Below are 15,052 nucleotides of genomic sequence, written 5' to 3'. Positions count from 1 at the left end.
GCGGAAATGTGAGGAGCCGACCGAATTATATATGAGGCGACTATCTTAGTCTTTCGAAGCAGCAACACATCTATGATCAGCTTCAGTCAGCTCAATTATAGTTTTGTAATGTATGTAATGTTACAGATGTCAATGTGCTGCAATGACCACTTACAATTGTGAAGTACATGCTCTTTCGCTACTTCAGTGTTACAAGTCTAATCTAAGTCAAAAGGAAATACCCACGTATCAGTAGAGTATACTTTAAATGATAGCAAGTGTACGTTATTATCTCAATAACATTTTGGTAGAACGGGATATATACATTTAGATTGTATTGGTTTAGGGTTTAGTGTTCAATCAATCATTATGTAGTTGACATGAAAGTCCGAGAAATCATTTTAGTTCCTGGTTAGCTCTCTTAGTCGCGAAAGATCTCGGTTTGGTTGAAGTGAATGTGAAACTTACAGCAATGGGCTCACTGACTAATATATGCGTGCTTTCACTTATTGTAGCGACTATAACATCCTTACCAATTAATACTAAAGTGGACACTCCACTTGAAGCACTTAGTGATGTTAAACAAGTGGACTTTCCAAGTGCAAATAATGAAGATAATAATGTTCCAAGTGTTAAGAATAGAACGCTTAACAATGTAAATGCAAGTATTGGTTTTCAAACGGTTGCCATGACGATAAGTCAGCTACGACCAGGAATGGTGGTTAATCGCTACGCAGTAGAAATATCGCCTGATATTAATGCAGGAACATTCGCAGGAAGACTTACAGTACAAGTTGATATTAGCGATCTAACTACTATGGGGGACCCAGTTATATTCCATGTTAGCGACTTGGATATCGATTCAGTTGTTTTCGCACTAGCTGGTGGTAGTACCTTCAGAGAAGCAGAATTTTATGTTTATGATGATGAAGGAATTTTAGAAATTTTTACCGGTTTTGAAGCAACAATGTATACCTTTATTATCGAATACACAGGATCTTTGGAATTACCTGGTCAAGGATTATATACTGGAAATCATGGAGATACGTAAGTATATGCTTCTAATACATATTAGTCAAGTGTCGCTGAGTAAGCAGACGCTAATCTTTAAAATTCAATAACGATTGGTTTCAGCTTAAGTAAAATTTTAGAAGGGGCTCGACAGATTTAAAAGCAATTTTGTTTATGTGTATGCTTCGTTTCAACTTAACTGGTAGGATGTTTTTGGACTCTCCAGGTTATTGGTATTGTGTAGTCGTGTAGTTATCGAGATCTCATTTTCTTTGTGCAGCAGATATCTATACCCACATCCACATGTTATACATATTTTTGTATGCGTTCCGGATTAATATATACTTCCTTTCCATGTTAAAAGTTTTGAGATTGAAATATGATTCGTTTATGGACGGAGCATGCAAGTAATGCATACTGTGTCCCATAAAAATTATCGGTTCATAAGTTTTGAGTGAAGTCATCTGAAGTTTATAAACGTTTATAACTATAGACGTTTTATAGTCATAAAAGCTATTTAGGGATATAATTTTTATGACTAAATAATTCCTAGCCAGATCTTAACCTCATAAATGATTATTTTATCATTTTTACAATGTTTTCGTGATAACTGTATTAAAAACATCTTCATTGCTATACCCTAATATACATACGACAATCAGTACCGAATTGAGACATTTATACAAATAAAAATCTGTCCAACGAAAGAAACAAAATTATTGTATTCATTTATCCACGCCTTATTAATCCTGGTTTTATTTAATGTCGGAATTGTTCCTACTTGAAATTCAACAAACATGTCCATTTGATTTTAAAATTTCATCATTTTGTTTTTATAATGTTGAAGTACCTAACTGATAGTAACTGGCTATTGTCATCTATGGACATCTGTAATCAAACTTAGATAAGATTACATTCCTTCAATCGGCTGGCCACATTTGCGTTGCTACTCTTAAGGGCGCCTTGGATAAGAATGTCTCCCTTGCGTGCTGAACACTAATTTTACTGTTTGGGCAGAAACAGACGTGGCGGTGGTATCTCCATCGTCAATCCACGAAGGATTTTACCACAGACCTGTATTTGTTACAGGTCTGTGGTCTAAATACTCAAACACCGGTCGACAGATGATTTGACCAGCAAATTTGAAGCGTCGATTGACCTTGAAATTGTATATAACTTAATATTTATTAATAAGATTGTTTATATATAATTTATGTAAGTAGATAATTATATCCTGCAGTTACTATAGTAACTTAATAATAAAATAATATAAATAATATAATAATAAAATTAATTTAATTCTTGGGTTTTTTCCGAATTGAGTAGATATTGCGTGACAAACTCTAGGGCTGTGACTATTCGCACGATAAAAGTAATACTTAAGATACTGTCAATCAGAATAAAAGGAACGTAGAAAATGATAAGAGAATTGATCTTAAAATTAGGTTGTGCTCACATTGACATATTATTACGTATTGGTTGGAACTAAAAAAGATTGTAAAAAAAGCAAAACTTACTTATCTGAGGAGTTTCAACTTAGTCCCCAGGAGTAGTTCTCTTGTGACCTATCTGGGGATGAATACCGATTTCCATGAGCGGCAGCCACTTATCTTAAGGCGGATTGCATGCTTTTTTGCTTCTATAGTATACAAAATACTACAATTATCTCATAAATAAGACACCCAGCTGCTTGAAACTACTCTTACAAATCCTCTCACAATTTAGGCGAATCCAAATACACCATGGGTTGTACGGAATGTCAAATAATGAAACATACACCAACATTAACTCGAAAAACATTACCCTACGCAGTCGGGTAAAGAAAGAGCTACATAACAGCTATCATTTCATTTAATACAATTGAATTATAATATAGTTAAATTAATAAAATATCCATGATCCGGGTCACAATTAGCAAGCAGCTTGTGGGACTAGCTGCTCGATAATAGTAATTCTTAATCCAGTTCATCATCGAAACATTACTGTCCCTCTGCTGGGCATGGGTTTCCTCTCATAATGAGAAGGATTAGGCCATAGACCACCGCGCTGGCCAAGTGCGTATTGGTAGACTTCACATACATTTGAGATTTATTTTTTTATAAATCTCTCAGGCATGCAGGTTTCATCGCGATGTCTTCCTTCACTGTTTAGCAAGTGATAATTAATTTCTTATACACACATAACTTTGAAAAATCAGAGGTGCATGCCTGGGATTGAACTTCGGACCCCTGGATCGAGAAGCGAGTTTCTTAACCACTAGGTAATAACTGCTTGCTTTATTCCAGTTACTCGTACTTATATACAGGGTGAATCTCCATAAAGTGCACATATTGAAACAGGTAAAATTAAACCGCATTTTGTCGACAAAAAAAATATAAAAAAAAAAATTAAAAAAAATGTTTTTGGGTTTTACGACCTTTTGAATTTTTTTTTGGGAATTGTGCACCTGAAGTAAATAAATCGCTACAACTTTTAAACTAAGAGGGTTATCAGGTTCAAACAAAAATAACAATGATTGCCAATGATAGGCCGTACTGATTCATGAAACAAAAAAACAAAAAAAAATCATCTTCCCAGGAAAAAAATGTCAGATTAGTGCAAAAAAGCACTTTTTTTAGGTAAAATTTTCAGTAATCATCAATTTCCTCAAAATAATCTAGGCATTTTATTTTTTTATTATTATTTAATGCAATTCTACGTCGTATTAGCTTTCAAACACTAAAAAAACCACGCCTCTAACTCAAGTATAAAGTTTGCTAGGAACGTTTCAAAAAAGATACTCATGACGCGACGCACGTGCGCCCTATTAAAACTGGTATAGTCCGACTCATAATTAGATGTCCAAAATATAAACAAAGGAAACTATGAAAAATATGTTTCAATGGTAAATTCATGGTAGTTTCTTATTTTTGACGATATTAAGGTAATAAAACAGTAATAAAATAAATCTTTAATAATAAAAAAAAAACACTAGTTTGTATTAAAAATGTTATTTATTACCAACACTCTTAAAAACTGCCTTTGTTTAAGCGCTCGTAGGAAACTTTATACTTAAGTTAGAGGCATGCTTTTTTTAGTGTTTGAAAGCTAATACGACGTAGAATTACATTAAATAATAAAAATAAAATAAAAAGCTTAGATTATTTTGAGTAAATTCACGATTACTGAAATTTTACCTAAAAAAATTGCTTTCTTCACACTAATCTGACTATTTTTTTCTGGGAAGATAAACTTTTTTGTTTTTTTTTTCATGGATCAGTACGGCCTATAATTGGCATTCATTGTTATTTTTGTTTGAACATGATAACTCTTTTAGTTCAATAGTTATAGCGATTTATTTACTTTAGGTGCACAATTCCAAAAAAAAAAACTTCAAAAGGTCGTAAAACCCAAAAAAAAAATTTTTTTATTATTTTTTTTGTCGACAAAATGCGGTTTAATTTTACCTGTTTCAATATGTGCACTTTATGGAGATTCACCCTGTATAATAACGTATTTGTTTATAAACATTCATTATTCATTTAAAGTGCCTTAACTAGGGAGATAGTTCATATAATGCAAAAGCAATGCCACTTGGCAAGCATTGATTCATACTAATGAGCCGAAAGTACTCAGGATTTGTAGTTTCAATATAGTTTAATCAAATGAAATCGTACGTTTGCTTAAAATTATTTATTTTTGCTATAATTTAAGAATGAGTACCAAGATCACATCTTTGTTGATTACACTATAAAGCAAGACGACGTAATTGAAGCTTTCTAATGTTATCATGTCTGTACTAGTGACATTATCGGCATTCCACATATCTCATCTTTTGTATCTATCGACCTATTTGCCGTCGGGACGCATTGCGAAGCGATCGTATGGGAAGTAAAGGTGTTAATACAAACCGACCACTTTACATCTAAAAGATGGTCCGGTTAAAATTTAAGTGGAAGTGCGCGCTCATATTATGTTCTGCTTTAGTTATCGTTACCAATTCGTTACCTCTAAAAAATGTGCCGGCAACTTCTACGGGTACAGATCTTCTGACAGATTTTCTTGTCAACGAATTAGAAAGGACTTTTAAAATATCTGAAACCACGGAAGCTAGTTTAGATTTAGGGAGTATATCGCCCTCGACTATACCAGAAGACAATGAAGCAGTAACCATTGAAACAGTAAAAGATGGTAATAAAACAAGAATTTGGCCTAGAGATGGATTAAGAGAATTGCGTCCTGGACAAGAAGTGACTGGATATGCCGTTGAAATAACGAAAGATGGTGAAAATTTCCAAGGGCGAGCCGTCTTAACAGTCGAAGTAGATATGGCAACTAGAGATGACCCATTAATGTTCCACTGCGAAGGCCTAACCATCGAATCAGTGGCAGTTGGAATTTTCTCAGATATTAACGCAGCACCTAATCCCTATAATTTAAATAATGGAGTACTAGAAATAAACCCGAATCTTCGAGGATCTATTTACGTGGTTATTATAAGATATAGAGGACCGCTACGCAATGACGGCAAAGGGCTCTTTATCTCGAACTTCAATGAAGTGTAATTAAAATATTATATTTATTGTGTTGTAGTTATATTTGCGATTTGTCTAAGAAAGTTATGTTGCAAAATAAGATGTCTTCTACCTGATAGTAATTACTGCTGACTGCTGTTCATGTACATCAACCTGAAATAGGAACCTACTTTTTTTACTTACATTTATAATAATTAGCGTTTTGAGAGAAATTTGAGATTATATAAAAATAAATCACTAATACCCTATAGTCGTGGGATCTGGAGGTAAATGTGTCTGGAGGTAGACCTACTTGAAAATGGTCATAACACAAGGGAGATGTTAATAGACGTACTCCACACTTAGGCAAGGGATGTATAACGTAATGGTAAAAAACAGCACTAAACCAAGTTCAACCAGAAAAAAACCTTCCTTACATGATGCGTCGTAGAAAGCCAAAAAAAATAAACTTGAATAAAAGAATAAACCATTTTTACTTATTTCAGAAAGTATTTAGCCATGAACTTACACCCAATAAATGCCAGACGAGTATTCCCATGCATCGATGAGCCCAACATTCTTTCAACTGTCACCTTCACTTTCAATGACACGGATTTCAACCACATGGTGGCTAATTCTCTGCTAGAAGAGAACAGTTCGTAAGTAGATAACATTACTTAATATTTATAGGTTTTAATATGGTGTTCTATTAATCACCATGCTTTTTCTTTTCCTGACAACTTAGCACCCCAATGAAAGAAGTGTGATATTATATGTACGATGTGTAACAAAATGTAATTAATTGTGGAAACTTGTAAAAACTTATTTGATGGTGTGAAAGCTTTGAATTTTTAGCACAATATTGCAACACGTTGTTCTATTAGGTCCTGATTTCACTTCAATATTTTACAATAACTGCTCCATTTTCTTCATACCTACATATTTTATAAACTATAAAAGTACTTTTTCTACAGAACTCAATTCAGACCGTTACAAGGCCCGATGCATCTCTGGGGGATGGTAGCGCACAATTTAAACAATATTAACATACCGATTGCCAATGTTCTCTTGTACGCGCGACCAGGTGTCGCTAACCAGGATGCTCAAGCGGCAGTGGCCATCAACTTCTACTTCACACAGCTGAACGAATGGACGAGGAAACCGTATACAGAAATCGTTCGCGATCAGGATGGACGTATGCATATATTCGCATTTCCAGATATTTATAGGGATTGGTACGCTTTATCAACAGTGTGCCTATGGTAAGTGACACACATACTACTTATATGTTGTAACAATTTGTGTCTGCACTTCTTTAATATTTTAATTCTGTTTAAAAACAACTTTAGCTGCTCCAATTCAACGGTCAGCGAAATTTCAGAAAGTAAAAAAGCTCAACTATAATATATTAATTATAACAAAGACATTTTTTTTTTAATAAAACAAACGGTTAGATATTCCAGAGAAACGGGTGAAGGTCCATGCTTGGCATAGATTTACAGATAGCTTTTTGTGTATCCATACAGAGATGATAAAACAAATAAAAAGCCATGCGAATGTCACTACGTCACAACGAAAGGTAAAACACCTTAATAGTAATTTGACATATTACAGGGAACCATACGTCCTAATGGAGGGCTCACATTCCGTAAGGCAAAGGACAACAGCTTTATCAACCATAGCAGAGGCCATGGCAAGACAATGGTTTGGATACGTCGTATACCCTGAGAACTGGCGGCACCAGTGGGTCATAACTGGGCTCGCCAAGTACGCTGGTATAGAGATGATGAGATTGGTAAACTTATACTACTTACCGTACCTTACTATAGTGTTTAATACGTGTAGCTTACATTTCTTCGGTATCTTTATTTTCCTATTCAAACGAACGACAAACAAACGATGTACCAAATATTTTATTGCTATTACTTATGACATGACCTCCTGATCTAGTCAGTCATGTCATTGTAGTAGTCATACTTTCAGGTCAATTCTTTCAGGTTAAAGTAGAAAATTCAATGCAACAAAAACACACGACTTATTAGATTACATAAATCATCTAAATACAATTTTCCAGTTTCAACATGATCCTCAAGGCAATGACGTCAGCCTTATCAATGTTGACGTTATATTCACAACTGAAATCTTCCAAGAGAGTTTACTTCGAGATTCGTACATGACTGCGGAACCGATGAAGCCAGAAGAAGATGTATTTGACGAAAATGACATCCGAGGTGTGTTGAATGGGATTATCAAGTACAAGGCACCAGCAATCCTGCGTATGTTGAGGCTGGTGTTAGGTGACAAAGATGACGACTTCATTAGGGCTGGTGCAAGAGCTTTGCTTAACATTAGGTAAATATTTTATTTATTTATTTGATAATACTAAAAAATAATGTTCCCCTCTCTGTTTTTAGATTTTGAATAACAATACGTTCATCAGGCCCTAACGGGTCAAATTATTGCTAATAAATTCAAACTTTAAATAACTGCAAAAATTTATTGTTAGCCGCTATTTCATATGCCAATAGTCAGCAATTGGGATATATCTCAACATAACACAATTATATTCATAAAAATCATGTTTTTCAGAGGTCAGCAATTTGTAAATACTCTGAACTTCTACGACGCGATCAACAGCGAGTGGCTATTTAGTAACAATAACCTTATAGATGACATAGGTGAATTCTTAGAACCATACATTGAGAATACAGGCTATCCATTAATACATGTAGGACTTCGGCAGGGTGGTTTATTATTAACACAGGTAATTATTTTTTATCATGATGAATTCCTCATATAGGATGACATAAATGTAAAAACCTTGATAAAACCTTTTGTGTACTCTCTTAATTTCATTATCTTTCTTCGTTTTTCTTATATTCTTAATTTGTTTTGTTCAGATGCTTTACTTATATGCGTATAATAGACGTCTTGACAAATGTACTTATATGTAATGAGAATCTCTGATTTTTTTTAAATCATTCATGTAAATGTAGTGTTTCATCCAATTTATTCCAAATATTTGAAATAAACTCAACACTATTTAAAAGGTAAAAATTGATATTGATAAGATTATTTTTGATGTCGATGACGTATACCACTCAATACAAAATAAGATAAAATTAAAAGTTGACAAGTAACAAATTCTTCATGAATGTAGCCACATCTTCACACTTCTAGCCAGACGTGAGATTACAGTATCCGTATCGGCTTTTGCTGATGTTATCTCTTTCATATCCATAAGGAATGTATTCTAAGATATTTAAGAACTTTTAATAATATTTCGTAGTTAAAAATCATAAAAAGACATTCAAATTTATAATAGCATATAGACTCGACATGAGGAGAAAATGTGAAATCCACGAGTTGTAACAAATTAACAGTAAATCGATATTAAAAATAGTTCAACTGTTAATTAATCCAAGAGAGGGTGTTGAAATAGAGGATATAATACTTTTTAACAATTTATATATTTTCTTTTACAGGAACACTTCTCCTTAGCCGGTGCCCCTCAAGGGAACTACATGGTCCCAATAACATTTACAACAAGTGCAAACCCTGATTTCGACAATCTTCACCCTACGAGGATGTTAGATGTCACAACGGCACTCAATTTGGCGCTCGGTGAAGATGACTGGGTGTTGTTCAATATTCAAGGACAAGGTAAATATATATTTGTTTCCAGGATTGTCCTTGTCAGAAACAGAAGGCTAAATAAGTTCATTATATTTTTGATCTTTGTTAACCCTTTTGGTTGAGAGAGGTCTACCGCTGAGCTAAGTTATCATGACCGGGAAGCGGCTGTGCTCCGACTATCGCAATTGGGAGATTGTATTATATTTGAGTTGTTAAGAAAAGTTTGATAGCGTGCTTCAGAAACGCCATCTCTTGATGAGTTTCACCACATCCTTATTCGTTAGGGCATGAAATATAAACTTCTGTTTATAATGAACACACTGCACGCAGTCCACATATACCATTGAGACTTATCACTAATTAATTTGACGTAATCTGTGTGGATATTATTATTTCGAAGAACATAATCATTATCACTAATTGTTCTTCCTAGTCAACTCATCATTCTCTTCATTCATGTTCTTCAACTCATCATTCTCCGAAGATTTTAATCACACAAAATTAAATAGACAGTTCCATAGCACATACATAATAATTAAGTGAATGAAAAAGTATATTTAACTAAATATTATTGTATACTACGAGGAATTTTGGTTAAGTAACGTATAATAGAAAACTTAGTAGATTGCAGTTTGTCTGACTTTTATTTCAATTCCTTAGGTTATTACCGCGTGAACTACGACGGAGATTTATGGGAACGAATCTTAAATGCTCTTAATGACCCAGAACGAAGAAAAGCAATACATCCATTGAATCGTGCAACAGTCAGTAAAAATAATTACATGTATAATACATTCTAAAGTATATGTCTCTTATGTGTAAATGAATAAAATACGAGACAGTATAACAGTATAACTATATTAAGTATTTAAGTTATAAAGGAAATTTCTTTTTCCGAAAGCTCATAAGAAATATTAAAATATTGCAGAATAAATGTATGCCATTTACAGTTATGTATAAGAAGATAAAAGAGAAACAAAATTTAGCCTCAATCTGCTGACTCACGTACTAATTAGCAAAATATGTATTTTACAGCTGATCGACGATGCCCTTAATTTGGCCAGAGCTAGCAAACTGGACTACGACATAGCGTTACAAATAGTGATGTCAATGGAGCATGAGACGGAGTACGCAGTATGGAAGGCGTTTGTGAGGAACATGAACTTCTTAAGGAAGCATTTGATTGCTATGATCAATGACGACGAGGACTTAGATCAAGATATCTATGTGGTAGGTTGGACATGAAATGATGAATTGCAGTAACAAAGGATTATCATTCCAATCGTTCTTCTAGTTACAAAATATCGAATGTTTGTATTGACAGCGTTGTTTTATATCCTTGTATCAACGTACAAAATAATGCAAAATTGTAATTTATTTTAAAACAGAGAATAATACGAAGGATCATGGAAACATTCGAGGAAGAGATTGGCTTCGACCCGGACCCGCAGATCAACGAGGCAGCCATGGTGTCGTTGACCCGCGGGCTGGTCATGGATCACGCTTGTCGCGCTGAATACGATCCCTGTATCGCCGCGGCTGTTGATTGGTTCTACGACCCCAATAACAACAGTGTCGTGTGAGTTGCCTTTTTTTTTGTTAATGAGGGGAAAACCTTCAAAAGGTCCCGGTGCCGTGGGAGTGACAGAGGGTTATGTGCGACTCTTACCGCACTAAACCCCCCCCCCCCCTCCGGTGGCCGTCCTCGGCGCTGCGTAGAGGGCTCCGGGATCTCCAATGGAACGCAACCGAAGTTCTATTAGCGCGGTGCCCCGTCGGGCTCCGCCCAGGTGAGCTTGGCGCTCGCCACACCGTCTGGTGTGCACGGCAGTATGCGATCACACATACTGCCGTCCATCCCGGGGTCGCTGGCCGGGCGGTTTGAGCTCCCAGTCTTGCCTCGTACGCAACCCCGGAAGCCCCTTTTAAGTCACCTCTTACGACAGGCAGAGGATACCTTAGCCCCATTCTGAAATTAGATATTCCTACCTGAGATCGGCCACAGACGTGCCGCTACCCCTCAGGACTAAGCTGGAACGCCTCGGAAAAGTCTATCACACAGCAGCGCCTGACAATGCTGTTATTAGGTAGAAACAGATGTGGCGGTGGTACCGTCGGAGTCGAACCACAAAGGGTTCTACCTGAAGGTGGTAGTGGTAGTGGTCGTGGTGGTAGGTGAACCTGCAGGTAACCGTGACATTTGAACGGTATGTTAACATTAGATACCATACTATATGGAAAAAAATACGTATTATCTACACTAATATTATAAAGAGGAAAACTTTGTTTGTTTGTTTGATTGTAATGAATAAAATAATAAAGCCACATTATCTACGAGTAACATAGGCCAGAGTGATATATAATTGATAAATAGATTTGGAGGCGGTACAAAGTTTGCCGGGTCAGCTAGTATAAATATAAAACAATATCTTCATTGAATATTAAATAATAATGTTAATTTTTACAGATTTATCTTCATGATCAATTATCTAGGATTGTAAAATTACGGTAAAAGCCCTAAGGTATATCTATACATAATTTTTAATTAACTAATGTCACATATTAATAACTGCCTACATTTTACAGGAACCCCAACATCCCGAACGATCTCAGACCAGCTGTTTACTGCACGATGGTCAGAGAAGGTGGCCAAGACATCCTCGAAATGCTGGATGCTCGACTGGAAATAGAACCGACGCACTACGAGCGCGTCGTCATATTGGAATCGTTTGCATGCTCAGAGGATAACGCATTTATAAGAGCGTAAGTAGCCTACTTAATATTTAATAGTCAATTGTTACATTAGAACCCACATTTACTTCCTAAATCATCGATATCTATATTATATTTGTTACTAATTAGACGGTCTTTGTCTTAATGTTTTGAAAAGAATAGTACACAAGGATACAAATTATCGGGACTTCCCAGCCATTGAGTATCAAATCCTTACGTATAAACATTTGATAAACCTTTACGACGAAGTATCGACGGCTTAACGCATTCTTCCAACTACTGACGATAAAAAGTTGGTTAATTTTATGGGTTAAGATCTTCACTAGCCACGGATTGTGTGTAGGTTAGTGAGTCATGCTTGAAGGCGAAAAATCATATGTTGGTACTCATGTGTACTAAATCTTGTCCCATTTAAGTATCTGCTATATTGCTCCCTTCATACAACAACAGAATACAATGCTGCTATGACGCAGAAAGAAGTATCACGGCTGCCGCAATCATACCACGATAACTTATAGCGACTTCGTTATTATTGCATTGGTGTTTTTATTATGACATCATTTGTTTATAATTGTATGCTTACCTGTACATTATATTATAATTAAATTAAGTAGATTTTAAGTTCTTAGTTAGATAAGAGAATAAAGTTTCATAAACCATAACATCAAAGTTTAAACATATATTTTTTTAAATATAATCTTATTCCAGTCTTCTTCTAAGTACTATCGCCAATAACAGTCCGTTCAGCATGGAAGAACGATTCAGAATATTCACGGCAGTCGCAGAGTCCAGTGAAGACAACGCAAATGCTGCGATTGCCTTTTTATCTGGCCACACGCGGGAAGCAAGAAACATGTAAGTATTTATTCTACGGATCGTATCAATTTGTAACTTTCCGTAAATATCATAGGAGGATAGTAAAATATTGAATCCAGAAGCAACGCCATCAATCACTTGTATATAATTACTTATTTTAAACGCGTTCACAAAAACAGAACTATAGTGTTACTTTATTTTCAGGTATGGTGGCCCGGAGAAGCTGGAAGATATGATTCTAGTATTAGCAGATAACATTGTCACCCGGGACCAATTTGATCAGGTAATATTATTGACCTTGAAAACAGCAGCATAATTTCCTTTATTTGCATATGTCATTGCATAATCTAGTGGACTGGAACTATAAAGAAAAAGTTATTAAAATTTTGAGATTACATTATTTGATATTTTGAGATTTTGTTTTCGGTGTTTAAAAACATAACATAGCCTTGATTGGAAAATTACAAAAACTTGATGAAATAAGTAACTCCCAAAAGGTACCGACTTCCGATAGGTAGAGTACAATTACAAATAACAATCAACCAAATGCAAATCATTTGAAACGTAGGTATAATAGAAAAAATCCTAAGCGACCTACCGTACAAAGCTAATTTGTAATGAAATGTTAGTAATATTAATATTATTATTACTTTTAGGCATAGAAATTAGCCTACCTCGATTAATAAAGTAAAAGAAACATTACTTTATAAAGAGTAATATATTTAAATGGGTTATTTTATTGCATAAAAATGAGTATTTTTTCTTAAAACATTACCAATTTCTAAAAAAGAGTAAGTAGGAAATAAGGATTTTAATGTATTTTTTTTATTTTCAGTTCATGATTTGGGTGAACTCAGTGAACAGTTTCCTAGACGATTCCATAGATGTGGCTGAAAGAGCTCGCGACCAGACTGCAGTAGACTTGGAATGGAGGTCCAATCATCTAGAAGATGTATACGAATGGATAGACGAGAATGATGCATCTACTATGATAGTATCATCATTGCTTATATTTATATCATTGTGTGTCGCTTTATTTAATAATTAAGTTTTAACAATTATTATTAATTTAAGTTATAGTTATATTTTATTGCTTATATTTATATCATTGTGTGTCGCTTTATTTAATAATTAAGTTTTAACAATTATTATTAATTTAAGTTATATTTTAAATTAATTTATTAATAATCATATTTAATTTATTTTAACTAAAAGCATACGAGGCATCAGAGGTTAAAATTGTTTATACTTTCTTTAATTCGTAAAATATAAAAGTAATCCTTATTATTAAATCTATAATTTATTTTTAAAATGTTTTGAGTATTTAAGTATCGAAAAGTAATTTGTTGAACTTATAATTAAGATTGTTATTTACTTATTACGTTATAGCTAGTAATTATTAATATTAATATTAAAATAAATGTAAGATAAATTTTGCGGGTAGCTTGTGATTGAAACTCTGTAGTATCTTTTTTGATATTATTTGCAGTTTCAAGGCTTATTTTCTAATACATAATCTAGTTTAAGTACTACCTTAATAATCATTAGTACATGAGTATTATGACAATAATTTGGCAAAAGCCATCGTAATAAACTTGTAACTATGATATACTCATTTACTGAAAGTATATTAGGATATTTATTAGAAAAGAAGCAATGCTACGAATGGTCACATCCCGTTACACTTGATTTTGTAACTCGAATGTTTGATGAATTGAGTGATTAATATTGTGTAACTTTAATTTACTTTTAATAATATTATTATATTTAATCAAGTATTATCTAAAAATATTTAGCCCCTTAGTTGTAAATGGTCAGAATTGCACAAAGTGATTAAAATAAGTGTTTGTAATTAGAATTTATTAATATAATCATAATTTAATATAAATATTACAAATAAATAATAAATATCTTATATTAGCTCTTATATTTAGCTTAGGATATAATATTTTAGTTTTAATTTTTATACAGCATTTTCACTCACAGCGTTGAAAGTTAAGTTTTTAGAAATTATTAATTATTTATAATTTCGTATAATATTATTAATTATAAACAAATTAAAATTGAAGCAAACGCGTCCTCTTGTTTCAATTTTAGTGAGTTTTATTAATTTAAGTTTAATTACTTTATAAATTGTTTAAATATCATTTTAATAATATAATTATAAATAAGGCACAGTATAATATTATTCGTACATGTTGCTATGTATTTAAGTGTAATATGTACATATTACACTAAAAGTTAAAAAAATATTTTAAATATATCATAAGTCATAAATATAGTATTATAACATCATTTTGAAGTTTTATTTTAGTTACTATTTGTATCAAAAAAAAAAAACAAAAAAAAAAACAAAAATAAATAATGACTAGAAATTGTTAAAA

General features: G+C 33.5%; 1 protein-coding gene across 1 annotated transcript; it reads left to right on the top strand.

Moving 5' to 3' along the window:
* The first annotated feature begins 4,866 nt into the window (after positions 1 to 4,866).
* On the top strand, positions 4,867 to 13,716 carry LOC140750384 (membrane alanyl aminopeptidase). Its single transcript, XM_073083870.1, has 14 exons — positions 4,867 to 5,530; positions 5,990 to 6,142; positions 6,458 to 6,745; positions 7,098 to 7,278; positions 7,558 to 7,835; positions 8,073 to 8,247; positions 8,969 to 9,146; positions 9,780 to 9,883; positions 10,155 to 10,349; positions 10,508 to 10,698; positions 11,706 to 11,882; positions 12,561 to 12,707; positions 12,873 to 12,951; positions 13,504 to 13,716. Exons 1-14 carry the CDS (start codon positions 4,902 to 4,904, stop codon positions 13,714 to 13,716), a joined length of 2,988 nt encoding a protein of 995 aa, XP_072939971.1. The 5' UTR covers positions 4,867 to 4,901.
* The last annotated feature ends 1,336 nt before the right edge of the window (positions 13,717 to 15,052 follow it).

The sequence above is a fragment of the Epargyreus clarus genome, unplaced genomic scaffold, assembly GCF_041222505.1.
Source record: "Epargyreus clarus isolate Ecla_fem2 unplaced genomic scaffold, WU_Ecla_fem_2.2 ptg000019l, whole genome shotgun sequence".
NCBI classification, from domain to species: domain Eukaryota; kingdom Metazoa; phylum Arthropoda; class Insecta; order Lepidoptera; family Hesperiidae; genus Epargyreus; species Epargyreus clarus.
Note: the sequence above shows the minus strand (reverse complement) of the source record. Positions and strands in the feature narration are given on the sequence as shown.